The sequence below is a fragment of the Diabrotica undecimpunctata genome, chromosome 8 (assembly GCF_040954645.1).
Source record: "Diabrotica undecimpunctata isolate CICGRU chromosome 8, icDiaUnde3, whole genome shotgun sequence".
NCBI lineage: Eukaryota > Metazoa > Arthropoda > Insecta > Coleoptera > Chrysomelidae > Diabrotica > Diabrotica undecimpunctata.
In genome coordinates this window covers 98,831,732-98,850,191 of record NC_092810.1, presented here as the reverse complement: position 1 = coordinate 98,850,191, position 18,460 = coordinate 98,831,732, and the positions used below count along the sequence as shown (strand labels likewise).

The following is an 18,460-nucleotide window of genomic DNA, read 5'->3' as shown; positions in this document are numbered from 1 at the left end:
TTTTGACAATTTGCAAGCAGTGTAGAAAAATCCTCACTTTGCAGATGAAACACGAGTATTTAATCTGGACAAAACAACCACATGCATATTTCAGAAGCCTCAAAAAATAATTGCCGAAAAAGGAGCTAAGCAGTTCAGCAAGTGCACTAGTACTGAGAAGGGTACTAATGTGACAACCTGTTGTTTTATCTCAGCGAGCGGCAGCTGTATCCTCCCCGTCATGATATTTCCACGTATACACTTTAAGCCACACATGGTGCAGGAAACCCCCACTGTTACTCTTGGTTTGGCAAATCCATCAGGCTGGATGAATTCTGTATTATTTGTTAAAGTGATTATACATTTCATCCACAACTCAAAAAGCAGCATGTAATCGCCGACTCTGATATTATGAGACAATTACGAAAATCATTTATCATTGGAGGCACTTAATTTGTGCAAAGAAAATAGAGTGATTGTGTTAACTTTTTCACCACATTCCACCAATAAATTGAAATCGTTAGACGTTGGAGTATTTACACCATTCAAAACGTACTACAATGCTGCAATAGATACTTGGATGATATAGCATCCTGGATAAACAGCAAATATTTACAATGTTACTGGTTTTTTAAAGATTGCCCACGAGTGAGGAATGACTCCATCAAACATCACTGCTGCTTTTAAGAAAACAGGGATTTGCCCATATGATAGACATGTTTTCATCGATGCCGATAATTCATGTAATTACGTTACCGATCGACCAATGGCGAACTTGCCAGCTACTTGTCAGTTAAAAGAGAATCCATCGTCAGGTGATGCCTCTGCTGAAAAAGCAACAACTCAACAATGGAAATCGATGCAGATGCCAACTCCTCAAGTTTCAATAACAACTCTCAAGATCCCAGTACTTCTACTACCATCAGTAATGTAAAAATTTTCTTATGTGGACCTCAAGATTTTAGATGATTTGCCAAGGCAGGAGTAGGAAAAACAACAGAAACGGTCGAGCAAGAGGAAAAAGTATGATAGCAACCAGTACTCCAGAAATGACTGTAATTGCCAATAAAACGGCGCTATCAATAGCAAAAAGAGAAATGGTCAAACGGAAAATAACACATTTTAATAAGGCCACTAGGAAAAAATCCAAAAAACTCGAAGAGATTCAGTCTTCATTTGAGGAAGAAGATGTAGTCAATTATATTGAGACTGATAATGACTTAAACGCCATTGAAGACATTTTTTTCTTGATGAAGACAAATTCATAGATCTGGATACGTCACCCATTAAAATGACCATATACTGGTGGGATATAAATTAAACATCCATAATAGTAAATTCTACGTTGGACTTGTTAGAAAAGACAAGAATACGAGCTCAGATTTCGAAGTAAAGTTTTTCAGAAAAAAAGGACATAACACCTTTGTAGAGCCACCAGGTCCAGGTGTATCAACAGTCGCTGAGAATAGCATTTAGATGGTTTTGGAGAACCCGGTTTTTGCGGGATCAATTCAACTCCAAAAACAATTTATTTCTTTCGGAATCGACTACACTAATTTAAATATTGGCTAACTACTAACTATATTTAACACTTGAAATATTTTTCCTTTGAAATGAAATGAAAAAGACAGAAAAGATTTGATTTCACGTTCAAAGCGTCTATGTATCTGTCGACTTAATAAGTCTCATCAGAACAGTTATTCATAGCCGTTCTTAACGTGAAAAATAATCTTCTCTGTCTTATTAGGAAGCAACAATAAAATGGCTTCGTTATGGACGCAATAGCGACATCTGATAGAAAAATCGGTAAGATAGTTTCGAAACAAATTCAGATTTCTGCTTTAATCTGGAGCCTTCTAAAAATTGCAACGCATAGCCAGACGTTGATAAAGATGTTAACATCTTTATCAACGTCTGGCTATGCCTTGCAATTTTTAGAAGGCTCCAGATTAAAGCAGAAATCTGAATTTGTTTCGAAACTATCTTACCGATTTTTACTTTGATTTTAAATTATTATTGGAATGCCCCAGTGGTGGGACACAATTTTTTTTTTAAACTTGATTTGATTATTACTCAAAATAGTTAATAATAAGATTTGTGATGCTACTATAAGTTTGCTCCTGGTATAGTACATCCACTAATAATTTTCCAACATAAACATGTCTTATTCTGGTATCAAAGAGACCGCCTTTCAAATCAAGGTTGTCAGACATATTTCCTAAAATTCCTAAGGTTATATTTAAAAAATATTCTCTATTTTCTATTCGTTATTATTCAATTGCTAGTCAACGAACGACACTCTTAAAAAATAATATGAACTTATTCTCAAAAATATATATATAAATTAATTAACTAGGTACTAATATTTCCATGGACTCTTCACTAATGAATTAAAGCAACCGTGAACTTTGTATATATTACTTATATTCTAAGTAATTTTCGAATATTGGCAACATTGTAGTCTGGAGAGAATTTGAACGTTCGACGTTGCCCTGTTGGTGAATTTAGCGGTAATACTTTTATAGATATAATGATCGACTTTTAAGAAATCAGACAACTTTTAAGAATCCAAGTTCTCAAAAACGGTTTCAAGAATTGTATTATTTTTTTCCAAATTTCATTGATTTTATACCTTACCTGGAAACATGAAAAATTGCAGATATATTAATAATGGTATTAAGGTTATATTCACTAATTTTAAACTCATGCATTATGGCAACAGCGCGAAGCGCAAACCAATAAATTCTAATGAACGCCTGTTGTCTGCTATCCGATACCCTAAAATATTTCCTATTGCAGAGGCGGGGGCTTATAAGGTATAGGTAATATAAGTTATAAGTAATATTATATTTTTCTAGGATGGCATTTTTTAAGATGCATCAACTTCTGTGTTATCAATAAATAATGACAATTATGTTAATGACAGCTCTGAATTAAAAAATAAAGATTTGCACGTACAATCACAAAGAATAGTTTTAAATATGTATGAGTGTTTGAAAAAAGAAAATATTGGGATGGCTGATAATGCAATTGTTTCGAGAATTCATGTATTAAAAAAATCGGGTATAAGACGATATATACAATTATTAAATTAGGCACAGTTACAGATCATTCCTTAAAACGAAAGCGACCAAATAAAAAATTGGGTAGGATTGACACTGCTGCAAAAGACGTTATTCAGCGAACAGTTTACAATTTTACAGGCACACTGACGATTCTTTTCAGTCCTTCTAATTAATTTCTTTACAGCTATCGCGATGCATCTTGAACACTAGTATTCATTATTATACAGTGTGTCGCATTTAAGATGAAGACAACTCTATATATCAGCTACTAAAATACATACAGATTTGACATTTTGCACAGTCATACATGTTGTTAGTGCACATTTTTTTAAGATAGTCATCTGAAATTTAAATTCTAAACGCGGCTTACTGCGAATCCACAAACAGGGTAAATTTTCGATATTTTGCTTCGCGTTAGAGAAATCGGAAAAACTTATTTGGAAAAGTTGTTCCACTTATTGTAAACGCACATACCAAATTTCATGACAAAATTCGCAATTTTAGTTTTTCAGTATTATTTGTAATCTCGATCCTAAATCTACAATTGGCTGTCTAAAGATGCATCTCGGGACAGCCAACTGTCCGTTTTAGAATCCTGACTACAATTGAAGAGCTTATTTCCAAAGTGTCTTACATCCATATAATGAAATCCATGAAATTACAGATTTTCATACAAATTTAACATACAAATTATACAATTTTACAATTTTCATATGCACTTTTAAATGGTAAATAAGAAGTTGTTTTGGTACATATAACTTTATTCTAGACTTGAAGAAATCTATAAAGTTTAAAAAAAGAAAATTTAAAAAATCGAAATTTTGGATTTAAGACACTGGAAATAAGCTCTTCAATTAATGAAAAAAGTAAAAGTGCGAATTTTGACATAAAACTTTGTTATGTGGGGTTAAAATAATATTTGGAACATCTTTTCCAAATAACTTTTTCAGATATCTCTAACTCGAAGCAAAATATTGAAGATTCACCCTGTTTGTGCATTAACAGTAGGCCGTGTTTAAAAATTAAATTTCAGTTGACTATCTTAATTGCTGGATAGACAATGTTTTAAAATTTTCTGACAGAATGAGCCATTATTTACAGATAATTGTAAAAAAATATTATGGTTTATGTAAAAACTAAATAATAAGTCCAATATTCTTATAAATCACTAAAATTAACAAGCTTTAATTTGAAAGAATTAATTTGTTATTTATTCGGTGTTGTGAGCCCGCTCCCATTTGAAAAAAAAACTGATTCTGTCCTTTGAAGAGTCCTATTCAAAAATGCCCCGTTTAAACAAATCGAAGGTTGAAGGGGGCCGGACATTTTTGCCGGAAACAATTCAAATTCAAAAGATCACCTTTTTCTGCTACGGAAAATATTGCTCCGATTTCTCACCAAAATCAATGTTGATACTTTAGTTTAGATACTCTTGAATCTCAAAAATACTCATTTACATATTTTTCAAGCCTCGAAAATGCATATTAGGTATCGCATTTTTCGGATTTTAAATCGCTTATATCTCCAAAACTATTAACTTTTGAGAAAAATGACATAGATCTTATTTAGAGTCACCCAAAAACCTAAAAAATATTTTTTGGAGCACAAAAGGTGATATTTTGAATTTGTTTAAAAAATTGTTTAAACAATTTCTGCCCAAAAATTGAGAAATTTTCCTGAATATAATTATGTAAAAATTAATAAAAATTATATGATTTTTCTTGAAATATGCGTTTGATAACTGATCCCTTTTCTTAATTTCCACGCCAATGGTCGGCATCGACATCAAAGAACCTCAAAAGCCGACGCTTGGCAAATTGACAATGGAAAAAGTATACCGAAGGGCATCTTTCAAAACACATTTGAAACTGATATACCTACATGCAAAAACAGGAAAAATAAAAAATAAATTTGTGTTTCATTGTGCCCCGTGCTCCCCTACAGCTTTGACCTCCAGCAGTGCTTTCCAGCTTAGCTTTGTGCTGGACAAAACAATATTTGTTATCTATCCATCATGTTAATGCTTTCGTTAAAAGAATATTAAAGTCTTGAATATATTGTTTATAAATTCTTCACTTCCGGTCACACTCCACATGACAGCGACCACTTGATTATTGAAAGAAAGAAAAAACCAAATTCTTGTTTCATTGAACATCCAAGATATTGGATGAATCTCGTAAGGCTTTGTGGTTTTAAAACACACTGACTAGTTTTAACACTGTGACGTTATTGAAAAGGACATTTCCGACTTTTTCGACTACTATGTTCTTCTCAAATCAGTTTTCCAGTGAAGAAAAATAAACGAAGATGGCAGAAAGTAACGTAAAAGGACATTAAATTGCTAATTAAAAAAAACCTAATGGAGTTGTTGCTATATAAAAACCGAACCTTTCACGACTTTTATAAAAAAAATGCCTACCACAGATGTTGTAAGAGAAATTTTGCCAGATGCATCTGATCAAGGAGATAACAATAATTAGTTACTAGTAATAATTAGATATGATTTGTTTGCACCTAGACCTTTTGTACAAAAATCTTTGTGAAAGGAGGCATATGTTCTATTTTTGTTTTAAATATTCGATATAATAGTTATTTATTGTACAAGACGATAAATTTGTACTTAGCAAGACTATATAGCATTTTCTATAGCAAGACTTCAAGTTCAGGTAAAAAATAGAATCTTATATACTAAAACGCTAAGCCCTTTTCTTGTCCACCACTTTACTCAAAAACCATATTAGATAATTAAAATATTTTTTCGGAATATTATTAGTATTACGTATGAGATTGTCAAGATATACTTTTGGTACAAAAATTCACTTCCGGTTTTGAGATGACCGGAAGTTAAAATTTACTTTAAGTTTTAGACCCCACAATGTATATATGGATCGAAAGGTCTCGTCGAGACGAATCTAAATATGTACTTCCGGTTGCGATCCGATACCGGAAGTGACCCGAAACGCGCATAAAACGTCAAGATAGAGCAAATCTGACACCGGATTCGTGATCAGCATGCAAAATTAACTGCTAAATGATATCCATATCGACATTTGATGAACTAAAAATTGCATTCCGGTTTTGAGGTCGACTTCCGGTTTCGTTTTTATTAGTCAAATCAATAGAGAATTCAACGTAGAGTTCAAAAATGTAAGTTCACGAAATTATCATTTATAGTTTTTGAGTTATTGATAAAAATATTTTTACTTCCGGTCATTGTATATATTGTATATTTTTCTCGCAAAATAAAAATTTTATTTAAAAAACTCGATGTCGAGTCGGTCTGCTAGTTTCAAAGAAAATTGTAATTTTTAGCACAAAAATCGCAATTGTGTTGCTCCGTTGCTAGGGATATGATTTAGTCTGTCAACAAATGTTACGTTTTGGTTTTTGCGGAGAATATTGTTGCGTTTTGTGTACAAAGTGAATAAATACGAAATGAACGGAATATCATCTGTTGCAGAATCTTACATTGAAGAGTCAATAAGCAATAAGACTGCTGTATCCAAGTGTATAATTGGCGGACCAGAAAATCAATCCAGTACCTCGAATCAAGTGTTTAAGCAAACGAGTACAAGTTGTGATGCTCCAAAAATAGATATTTCTAATAATGTTAATTGTAAAATTTTATTTGTTTTTAATCCTTATTGTGTTTAAGTCCTGAATTTGTAAATTTTATTGAAAAAAAAAAGTTAAAACATTTTATCTACACTTGCTGTTAAAGTGATACTTTATCTACTCAAAACAGTTGTTTAGCAACACTTTAACATTAGCTATGGAAAAAAGCATATTTAGTACATGAAATGTGTTGTTGCGATAGAATTAAGTTATACGCCGAAGCTAATACACATTTTATTAAAAAATAAAATAGAATTGTATTGTCGTCACATAAATCAGAAAAACCCGTTTTCCCAAAATTATACTTTTTTAACATAATATCCCTTTTCCCATACACCCACCATTTATTTAGCATATTTATAATATATGAAAATATATTTTGTAAGATTTCACAATACTCTGAATAATTTTTCATCAATAGTTTTGTTTGTAGTAGATATTATATTGTAGATAGAAAATAGATACACAGTTTTAGATAAGCCAGATAATTTGTTTCTACTTAGCAGACGATAATATTTATCTCAGTGTTATTTGGCTGAGTTAAAATATCGAACACTACCGTTGATGTGCCTTAAACCGTTGCCTACCGTTGATGTTTTAAAAGTGTACAATTAATTGTAAGAAGTATTTTGTAAAAGGTGCAGAATGGTCGAGACATTTAGCAAAGATGAACTACATTCTTGGATCCAGCGTTCCATAGGTACAGAAGACCTGACTTTTACCGTTGAAAATACGACCCAAAAAGGAGAGGGTTACATAGGGGAATTATTTTTTGTTAAAATTAATTTACTACAGCCAATAAATGGAAAAGATGTTCTTTATCTGGTCATAAAAACGAACAAGAAGAATTCTGGATCAGAAAAATCCATTTCTATAGTGCAGGACCTTTGCAAGAGAGAAGTATTTTTTTACAGCACTATTCTTAAAGAATACCAGGATTTTCAGAAAAATAAAAAGCTTCCTGTTTTTTTCGACATGGTACCAAAGTGTCACAAAACGTTTTCAGAAATCGATAATGAAGTAGTTATTTTAGAAAATTTAAAGAAAGAGGGCTATATGCTACATCCAAGAGAACAGCCCATGAATATTGCACATCTGGAAATGGGCTTAAGATCTTACGCAAAGTTGCATGCCATGTCTTTCGCTTTGAAAGATCAAAAGAATGAAGTTTTTGATAACATATCAAAGACCTGTACTTCGTTATTAACCGATATGTTTATAAAATTTAAAACATTGTTTGACACAAAGACACGTATCTTAGTAGAAACTCTAAAAGAAGCTGGTAGACCTGATTTGTCCATCGTGTATGAAAAGTATATAAACGATAAAAGTATTTATACCAGATTTATGGAAGTGAGTAATACTGTTTCCAAAGACCAAGCACTAATTCATGCTGATTGTCACAATGGGAATATGATGTTTCAATATAAGGTACGTGCTATAGAATTTTCTAATTTGTTATTTAAACGTTTTAATAACCATTGTGTTCATAATTGTTTCTTGAAATGTTTCTTTTCGCATTTTAGATTTTGTACTGTTTTTGCTATTACATTGTATTGTTGGTTATTAGGATTAAAAACTATTTAAAGCTGCACCGGTGGCTCCTCATAGCAGAATGCCAGTAGTGGCGACCAGTCTGACCAAGCCAGAATTCAATAACTTACTAATTAGACAATGAGAACAATACCGGTATATTATCTAGCTCTTCCGCTTAATGAATATGATATAAGGTAACAATACCTTTTCCCGACCACTTAAGGTTTTTCTTATAAGCAGATTCAATAATAAGAATACATTTTTATTTTTCTTTGCATAATTTTTAAAGATAAGTTTTAATTTAGTCGATTGAGCTAGTATTAAAAAAAATGTTATCACAGTTTAATTCTTTTTTTAAATATTTTAATAATAATGTACAATTTTATTAAAATGCTCCCTTTACTGACCGGCTTGAAAAATACTCACTTATCACCGACCGTTTTTTTTTTCATTAACGACCACAAGCACCTAATTACCGGACATTTCAGTCCTATAAGCTACCTTCTTGGGGAACGACTTATTTAGGTTATTAAAAACATTATATTAACTTATTTATTTTAAAATAATCGTATATTCTGGATCAATTAAAAAAACAAACGCAGTTGAAGATTTAATATTTAAAAAAATATAAATTCGTAATACAACACATAAAAAATTACATAATATATTGGTAACCACAGCATATTCTTCCCCTGAAAAATCTTCCCGTTTTAGTTTTTTGCTATTACTCTTAATACTTCAATTATGGATCCTGTTTATTCAGGAAAGTTTAACAGGCCTAAAAATAGCAACATCTAGTGGTTGCAATAGATGTGTGAAGTTACGCATAAGAGCAATTATTATAATACCTTTGCTTTTGCAAAACTCAGTTAGATGAAGCGTTAAATGTGAAGAATGGACATCTAGAAAAAGCACAACAGGTAAAGAAACGTTCTTTTCAACAATCCATTTTTTATAGAATACATTAGTAATGAATTCATAAAAATATTCTCCAGTCATCCACCCGGAGTCTGAATGGCCAATACCGCAGCCCAGAGGCATTTTCAAATGAATACTGGCTGGTACTCTTTTATAGAGAAAAAGAACAATAGGTTTCACAACTTGTCCTTTTGCTGAAACTGTCAAAACTACCGTGAGGAATTTTTTCTAGTCATTAGCGATTTTGGTATAAACTTTTTTCGAACCTTTTCTTACGATTACACATTTTTCTTTTGGTGAAAGAAAAAAGCTGAAAAGTAAAAATTCTTTGTGGGTCTGATAGAACTTTCTCCATATTATTTGTTTTTAAATTGTCTGAAACTCTATCAAACCAACCTCTTACACTTTTTCTGTTATATTTGTCCGAAGTTTGGTCATATTGTGACATACTCGATGAGAGAGCTGGCGAAAAAAATTTGACGACCTGGAATTCCGTCTTTAAATTTATTTGCTCGTTCTAGACGGTGAACTAGTTCTCTGTAACACACCCCAACAGTTGATTTTTTTGTCACAGACAAACCAACAGTTTCTAAATATATAATCCAATCTACAATGGTTTGTTCTTCAGCTGCAGTCAGGACAGAGTGGGCCCCAGTAGTAGCACCGTCTTCATATTTTTTCATGAATTTTTTCAACTAGGGTGCTTTTTGGAATTTCGAATTCTCTTGATGTTTTTCCAAACGACATTCCATCTCGAATTGAATCCAATGCTTGCTGAAGATTTTCATTGGTATAGTTTTTTCGGTTTTTAGACATAGCTCAAAGTTTTTCTTGAATCTGGAAAGAAAACGTTCATAATATTCTCGGTCAGTAATAGGTCACAATATATATTTTTGTACTCTGTCACCGACCGTGAAAAAAATATTATTTTAGGAGACTACTTTTGAATACTTTAAAATTAATATATTTATTTAAGAAAAAAATATATTATAAATAATTGTATGCTAAAATATTTTTTAAATTTCACAATTTTCAATGACTACATTATCCTGATTCCGACCGCCCGGCCCAGTCGGTAAAGGGTTGATTTTAAGTTTTAAAGCACCTTTTACCGACCGTTCTTTAATTGTAAATATATTTTAATTAGAGAAAATAATTAACCAACGAACACATTAAATTAAAAAAAAAAACGTGGTTTTGTGCTAATATCTTGTTGTAAAAGTGCAATACTAACCTTGATATATTAACAAACGCTTAATAATGCCAACACACATGGACAATGATTCTTTTAACCTGCCTTATGGAGTCTTGCAACACCACTGCGAAATCCGTTAAAATTTGTCAAATTTGGCATTAGTCAGCGGCTGGATTATGTTTGTAATGTGGCCATATCTATGTTTTATAAAAAGAAACTGTTAAAAGTTTCAGTAGTTATATGGATTTTTCATAATGCGTCTAATACTGAAAAAATTCATTGCGGTCGATAATAGGAAATGTTCGGTAAAGAGTACAGTTACCTTAAACAATAAAATATAATTTGGGCCCAATAAATAATACAACATTACAAAATAATTAATAAAGAAGCAGTTAGCACTTTCTTGGAATCAAAACGTACTTGAATAAACAGGTCGACGTTTGGTGTTTATACAGTTGAGTCCATGGTTTTTTACCAATGCATCATCATTTAAAGCATACGAAATAAATTGGAAATTTACTCCATGCAACAGCAAGTGATAGAAATTTGCTTCTGCTTCGATCTATATATATGTACTCGTATATTATAAAACTTGACGTTATCAAGTAAATAGAATGTAAAATGTAGTTTTTTTTTTATTTAAAGGCAGCCGCATCAACCATATTGGTTATTAGCGGATGAATTTAATGAAAACAATAATGATTACAAATAACAAATAAATAACATACTTATATGTGGTTCAATATGTTACAGTCTCTTAAAAATTTCACAATGTTTTTTTCACTGGTGCACTTACTAAAAATGTCCCTTATAACTGATGGAATTTTATTAGTTAGTCTTTCAGCACTATATTTGGGACACTCCGTTAATACGTGTTTCACTGTTAACGGCACGTCACAACTCGTACATTTTGGTCGAGGTTCCTTCTTCATGAGATATTCATGTGTGAGTTTGCAGTTTCCTAATCGGATTCTGGTTAATACAACCTGAAGGAAACGGCTAGGGGCGTTGTTAGTCCATCGTCCAAAATTTGGTTTAATTTCTTTTAACTTTGAGGATTTTTCTTCCCAACATTTAGTCCAATTACATATCAGCTTTTGTTTAAAGTACGGATTGAGATCTTCTACTAATGGTTTTATTATCGGTCTGATATTTGGGGAATTTGCGATTTCTCGAGCATTTTTATCAGCTAGTTAATTTTCTTTAATGCCTATATGTGATGGTACCCAAACGAAGACTAATGTTTTGTTTTCCAGCTGCTGCATCTTGTTTTTAATTAATTTAGCTATCGGGTTGCAATTGTACATTTTTGACAGTATATGAAGGGAATTGATTGAGTCAGTAATAATAAGGAATTTATCTGGTTTGACTGTTTGTATGTGAATTAGAGCTCTGTATATTGCATACAATTCTCCATTTATCACAGTGGATTCTGTGGGCAATTTGAAACGTTTTATTATGTCTCTTGTAACAAATGATGATCCTACACCAGAAGTTGTTTTAGATGCATCTGTGTAAACTTGGGTATATTCAGGGAAAGAAGAAAGTATTCTATTATAATTGCTTATAAATATTTGTGGATTAGTTTCAGATTTATGATATGATGATAGTTCTAAATTTAAAGTAGGCAAAGGTATTAACCAGGGAGGTGGCGTGTTTACGTTTGCTGAATGTGTTGAGGGAAAGTTAAAGATTTCAATAGATTTTAAAATGTTTTTGATCCTTAATTGAAATGGTAAATGTGTTCTTATATTGATATTTGATAACGATGACTGAGTAAGAAAATGGTTGTCAGGTTGTAGTGATGATTGTTTTGAAGCGTAAGATAGACTAAGTAATTTCCGTCGTTCATGTAATGATGGCTCTCCAAGTTCCCACTTGAGGCTTGCAACAGGAGTTGTTCTATAAGCTCCAGAGATTATGCGTAATGCATTGTTGTGTATAACGTCTAAGATTTTTAAATTTGACTTCGACGCTGAAGAATATGCAATGCATCCGTAGTCCAATTTTGATCGGATTAGGCTTCTATATAACACTAATAATGTATCTCCGTCAGCACCCCATTGTTTGTTGGCTAAACATTTAAGAAGATTTATACAATTTTAACATGATATCGCCATGTTTAATATGTGGTTTCCAACTTAAAGTTTCGTCGAATGTTATGCCTAAATATTTTATCTTTGTACTTCGTTTTAAAAACTTTGTGCCGAATTTTAAGGCAGGTATGTTAGTGTGAATAGGCTATTTGGAAAAAATAATATATTGTGTCTTGTCAGCTGAAAAATAGAATCCACTCCTATTAGACCAACTTTCGATTTTATTTAGTTCTTCTTGTAAAAGTTTGACCATCGAGTTAATATTTTTTTCTTTGATAAACATTATCATATCATTAGCATATAATCTAGCCTGTGCAGGCCTCTTGAGATTTTTTATAACATCATTCATTGCTATTAAAAAAAGTGTAGGGCTAATTACAGATCCTTGTGGTGTTCCATTATCTTGAGACTTAATACTTGAAAGTTCTCCATTACTACGTACTGAAAATTTGCCTTTATTTAGAAAGTTATTCAAAAATGCCAACATGTTTCCTTGAATTCCCCAAGTCTGCAGCTTTGTTAATATTCTGTGTCGCCATGCTAAGTCAAATGCTTTGTGGATGTCAAAGTAAACAGCTATGCATTTCTGTTTGTTACAAAAGGCTTCATTAATTTGACTTTCTAAATGTAAAACATTGTCTATAGTAGATCTCAAAGGACGAAATCCAGCTTGTTCCGGTATAAGTAAATTGTGATGTTCCAAATGCCACATAAGTCTATTATTTATTATTTTCTCTAGCAGTTTGCAAGTAGAACATGTAAGTGATATTGGCCTATATGATTCTGCCGCTGTAGCCGGTTTGTTAGATTTTAGTATAGGGATGACAATAGCTTGTCTCCATAAGTCAGGAAATTTTTGTTTACACCAGATTGTATTAAAAAGATTCAATAGAAAGTCTAAAGCTTTGTTAGGTAACTGTTTTAAGAATATATATTGCGGGTATGTCATCTGGACCTGGTAATGTGTCTTTTAACATTTAGATTGTTTCTAATAGTTCTGTTTTATTAATTGGAGTATTTATATCATTGTTATTGGCAAAAATTTCTATTGGATTTGCTTCTTCTTCTTCCCGATATCGTAAAAAAGTATTGCTGTAATTTTCATTTGTAGATTCTTGTCTGTATGTTTCAGCTAATTCTGCTACAATTTTTTGGTTTTCATTAATTATGTTTCCATGCAGTTCTAGGTATTTTATTCCATTTTGTGTACTGACGCTAGATATCTTCTTGACTTTTTTTAATACTTTGAACGTATTTTTCCAAGACTCTTTTTTAGATCTGGTAGTAATTTATTTTGCATATGCCCTTTTTTTCTTTAGCTCTATTAAGTTCTCATTGGTTTTATGTCTTTTAAAAGTATTTAAAGCTTTTTTACTTTGTTTTATTGCCAAGTTACACTCTTCATTCCACCAGGGAACAACTTTGTTTTTTGTTATATACTTTGTTTTTCCCATTGCAATTGTGGCGGCTTCAGTGATTAAGTTATTAAACAATTTTAAAGTTAAGTTTATGTCTTCTTCAATTATAGGGATATTCGATATTTCTTCAGTAATTTTTGTTTTAAAAATGTTCCAGTTGGCTTGCTTAATTTTCCACTTTTGCAAAGGATTGGTTTTTGTTGTGGGGTTGGAAATTTTTGTTACTATTATTGGATAATGATCACTTCCATATAAATCGTCTACGGTTTGCCATGTGTGATTTAGTAAAGTTCATGGGTCAGAAATAGACAAGTCAATAGCTGACAAAATCCCAGTAGCTGCGTCGAAACGAGTTTTAGCTCCGTCGTTCATTATTGTTAAATTCATGCTATTGATTACGTTTGCTAATAACTTTCCATTTTTAGTTATTTCTTCGGAACTCCATAAAAGATTATGGCTGTTAAAGTCCCCAAGAATTAATTTTGGTGGTGGAATTTGCATAATTAAGTCGGAAAGTTCATTTCCTTGGATATTTTGGCTCGGGGGAATATAAATGTTACATATGTTCATTTTTTGATTAGTACCTATTGTTACTGTTACTGCTATTGCTTCTAAGTTTGTATTAATTGTGATTCTGTTTACTTGTAAATTGGTTTTAGCATATATCGCAACACCGCCACTAGCATGATTTGTCTGTCTATTTTGATAGTAAACATTATATTATGAGTTCAAGTTATACGCATTGTTGCCTTTAAAATTAGTTTCTTGAAGACATATAATATCAGGTGAATATTTCCTAATACGTACTTGAAATAAGGGTAGGCGGGTGTGAAAACTGTTTAAGTTCCACTGTAAAATATTATTATACATGAATTATATTTTTATTTAAATAATTAGTTTTGAGATATATCGCTGTCTAAGTCAGATGAACCAACATGTTCGAGCAGTTGTTTAGTTCATTTTTTACTTAGTCTAGTACATTTAATACGTCATTCTGAAGAAGCTCATGGAAAATATAAAAAAGCTAGCTCTGAATGAACACCTCCGTAAGACCATTCGGAAAGCTACTACTCTCGACGTATAGATGTGTTCGAAAATTTTTAGCAGATACTATAGCATATCAAGTCACCTAGCGCTTGATAACAAGGAAAGAGCCCGACCAGAGCCCAATCCATTGGATACCGTAGGTATCTGGGATGAGTAAATTTTCCCCTTAGAGAAAGTGTGAGCTATATAACTAGATCTGGATAATACTCACATAGCATATACGCATAGTACAAGGAAATATCTCAATGTATTATGAGTTTAATGATAGTTATATTTATTTCGGAGAATAACCCATGCGTTCAGGCTACTTAAGCTAAACCACGGTATGTAACCTTTAGGTGATCTATCTTACAATAAAGTCGTCCCAAGAACGCAGCTCAGTAATATTGGCCATATAATGTTAAAGTCGTTTACTTTAAAATATACAGTGAACGGCTAAATTATGTAATATTATCATTATTTCGAGAACCGTCGAGTTTTGAGGGAAATCCTGAAACAGGTCGATTTTTGTTATAAAATTTTATTTAATTCTCTATTTAACGACATTAAATTTTTAACTAAAATATTTTTTTAAGGGTACAAAAACAATTTTTTTTATTTAAATTCAACTAAATTACAACTAATGATTTAACTCATAATAATGTACTTTAAAGTAACCAAATTATGCATAACAATTATATTAAATTAAATGTTCGAAATGCCATCATGGGTTTCTTCCATGACTTTCTGAAGTAAATATTTAAAGAACCAAAAATAAGTAAAAACAATAATGAACACAAAAAGTTATCTCATAAACACTGAAACTATTTGTCAAATGTTAATTCAAGCAAGTGATAGTGGCATAGTTACTGTAATATTTATTGACGTAAATGGATGACAGAAAGTAAATGTATGGGAAGGGATCACTAATGACAGAATAATTGGCCCTTTTTTCTTTGAAGAAAATCTAACAGGAGAACGTTTTTTAACTTTTTTGACAAATCCACTTATACCTGTCCTTGCTAATATGTATCCAAATTGCAATAATCCAAATTTACTTAGTGAAAATATCTGGTTTTAACAAGATGAAGCTTCTTCGAATTACGCACGTGAAGTACGTCAATTTTTAAATCATTGCTTTCCCAAGAGGTGGATCGGAAGACGAGGTTCTATAGAGTGGCCAGCAAGGTCGTCAGATCTAACACCTCTAGACTTTTTCGTGTGGATTTACATAAAATCAAAAGTTTATGACAATAGACCCCAAAACTTACAGGACTTGAAAGATAGAATTAGGCATGAAATGAGTCTAATTACTCCAGAAGTCATCAGCAATGTACTTGATGAATGTGTCCATAGATTCCGCATATTGTCAAGAAATCGGTGGATGGCATTTCGAGCATTTAATTTAAAATAATTGTTATGCATAATTTGGTTACTTTAAAGTACAATAATAATTAAATCGTTAGTTGTAATTTAGTTGAATTTAAATAAAAAAAAAATTGTTTTTGTGCACTTAAAAAAATATTTTAGTTAAAAATGTAATGTCGTTAAATAGAGAATTAAATTTTCGTTTAAATGAAGTGTCGCATTATACCGATTTCTATTTAAAAAAAAATTAACGATTACGTCACTACACGTATACCGGTGACATCATCCCTACCCCATGTACGTTATAAGATGGGTATTTTATAACAAAAATCGACCTGTTTCGGGATTTCACTCAAAACTCGACGGTTCTCGATTATTCCATAATTTATCGGTTTACTGTATAATATATATGTGAATTGTCATTATAAATAAGACAGATAAAATTAAATTATAAGAAGAATTTTTCACCAAGTAAGAAAAAATAAAATTTGTTTAATTTAATAATGTTTTAAACATATACATCTTTAAAATAATTTCACATTGGATAATGATTGTCCCCGCCTTGTTAATTTAAGAGTTTAAAAAAGATTAAAAATTAAAAATTTTTAGTTCTTGTTCCTCATTATCATTTTTTTTAAATTTGTTTATAAGAGATAACCTAGACCGCATGTCCTATTCGTGTTCGTCCGTCATCTTTTATTTTAAATTTTGGGGTAATATAAAACAATCTCGAGTAATATATCTAACTCTGGCACTATAACATTCTTATAGACATTCTTCTCCGTATTTTAATAATTTGTTTGTAAAGACTTATTTAATTTTGTAGGCTTTGTTTTGTATCAACTTAATTTCGGAATTTTTATTATTATTTGCAATAACTTATATTTACTGATTTCTCAATAAATGTCCAAGGTATCTAGTTTCCTTAATTTTATAACAAATATTCGTTATTTCTCGGTACTTATATTTCTAAGAAGTTTAATATACAATTCTAACTAAAAATGTGTAACGTTACTTTTTGTAATCTGTTTTTTCTTCGAACAATAACTAAGATCGATAAATTGTTAAAATCTAAAAGATATGGTTGTCAGTTGCTTATTAATTATTACTTTTTTTTAGGGGGACGATAAAACAGTTCCACTACGCATGGCTTTGATAGATTTCCAAGCAGTTTGTCTTCATTCACCAGTTATCGATATTTCTCTTTTTCTACACATCAATATATCACCAACCGAAGTTCTAAAACTCAAAGATTTTGTAGAATATTACTATACTGAGTTTTGCTCCTATCTAAAACAATTAGGTAGTGACCCTGACAAAGTATTTCCGCGAAGCATTTTCGAAGAACATTTAAAAATTTACCTGCCTTATGGCATGTTTTTGACACTATCCTTCTTAGAAATGCTATATCTTGATAATGATGATACGCCAGCTCTTTTTGATGAAGAAAGTAACGAGTTCTTTGGAGGTTTTACTAATGACCTGAAAATAAAATCACGGGACAAATATTTGCAACGTCTGGTAGCATTAGTAGATAGCTTTTTCAATGGTCCATTTGTGTAAATTCAAAATTATCCTGGAACTTTTAGTAGTATTAATGATCGACTATTAAAGTACAGATCTTTGTAACAATAAATTATATGAATAGAATAATAAATTTATATTTCAATAGTACAGTTTTTTGTAATTCTAATAAAAATGTTTGGCTTGTAATTGTAAACCAGTAAAACTAGTAGATTTCTACATAAAGTAATGTGCCAAAATAAAACTTCATGTAAATTTGCCATATGTTATTTTTGCTAAATGATCTAATAAACTTAGTCTTCTTTATCTAACAACCTGAATAATAAGCGATTTTCCATAGGACTCATCAACTTCTGTATGTATTCAAAGTAGTGGTAGAAGTGGATCAATATACTCACATTTAACCAAAGCAGCCATTAGAGGTTCTGATAAGACCTAAGTTAGACTCTAGTCTACTGTACGAATATCCAGAAAAACTTGACAATTTACCGGTATATAACAGTGTCCTGAAAACGAGGCCAATAAAAATCAACCGAGGAGTAAGACAGGGAGAAACCATATCTCCAAAACTATTTACTGCCGCACTTGAAGACATCTTTAAATCACTAAATTGGGAAACGAAGGGACTATCGATAAACGGAAAGTATTTAAACCATCTAAGATATGCAGATGACGTAGTACTAATAGCAGACAGCTGGAAAGAACTGAAGACGATGATCG

At 31.4% G+C, this 18,460-nt stretch overlaps 1 protein-coding gene across 1 annotated transcript; it reads left to right on the top strand.

Annotated features, from left to right (window-relative positions):
• The first annotated feature begins 7,179 nt into the window (after positions 1-7,179).
• Positions 7,180-18,031, top strand: LOC140447788 (uncharacterized). Its single transcript, XM_072540645.1, has 2 exons — positions 7,180-8,090; positions 17,336-18,031. Exons 1-2 carry the CDS (start codon positions 7,305-7,307, stop codon positions 17,777-17,779), a joined length of 1,230 nt encoding a protein of 409 aa, XP_072396746.1. The 5' UTR covers positions 7,180-7,304; the 3' UTR covers positions 17,780-18,031.
• Positions 18,032-18,460: the final 429 nt, after the last annotated feature.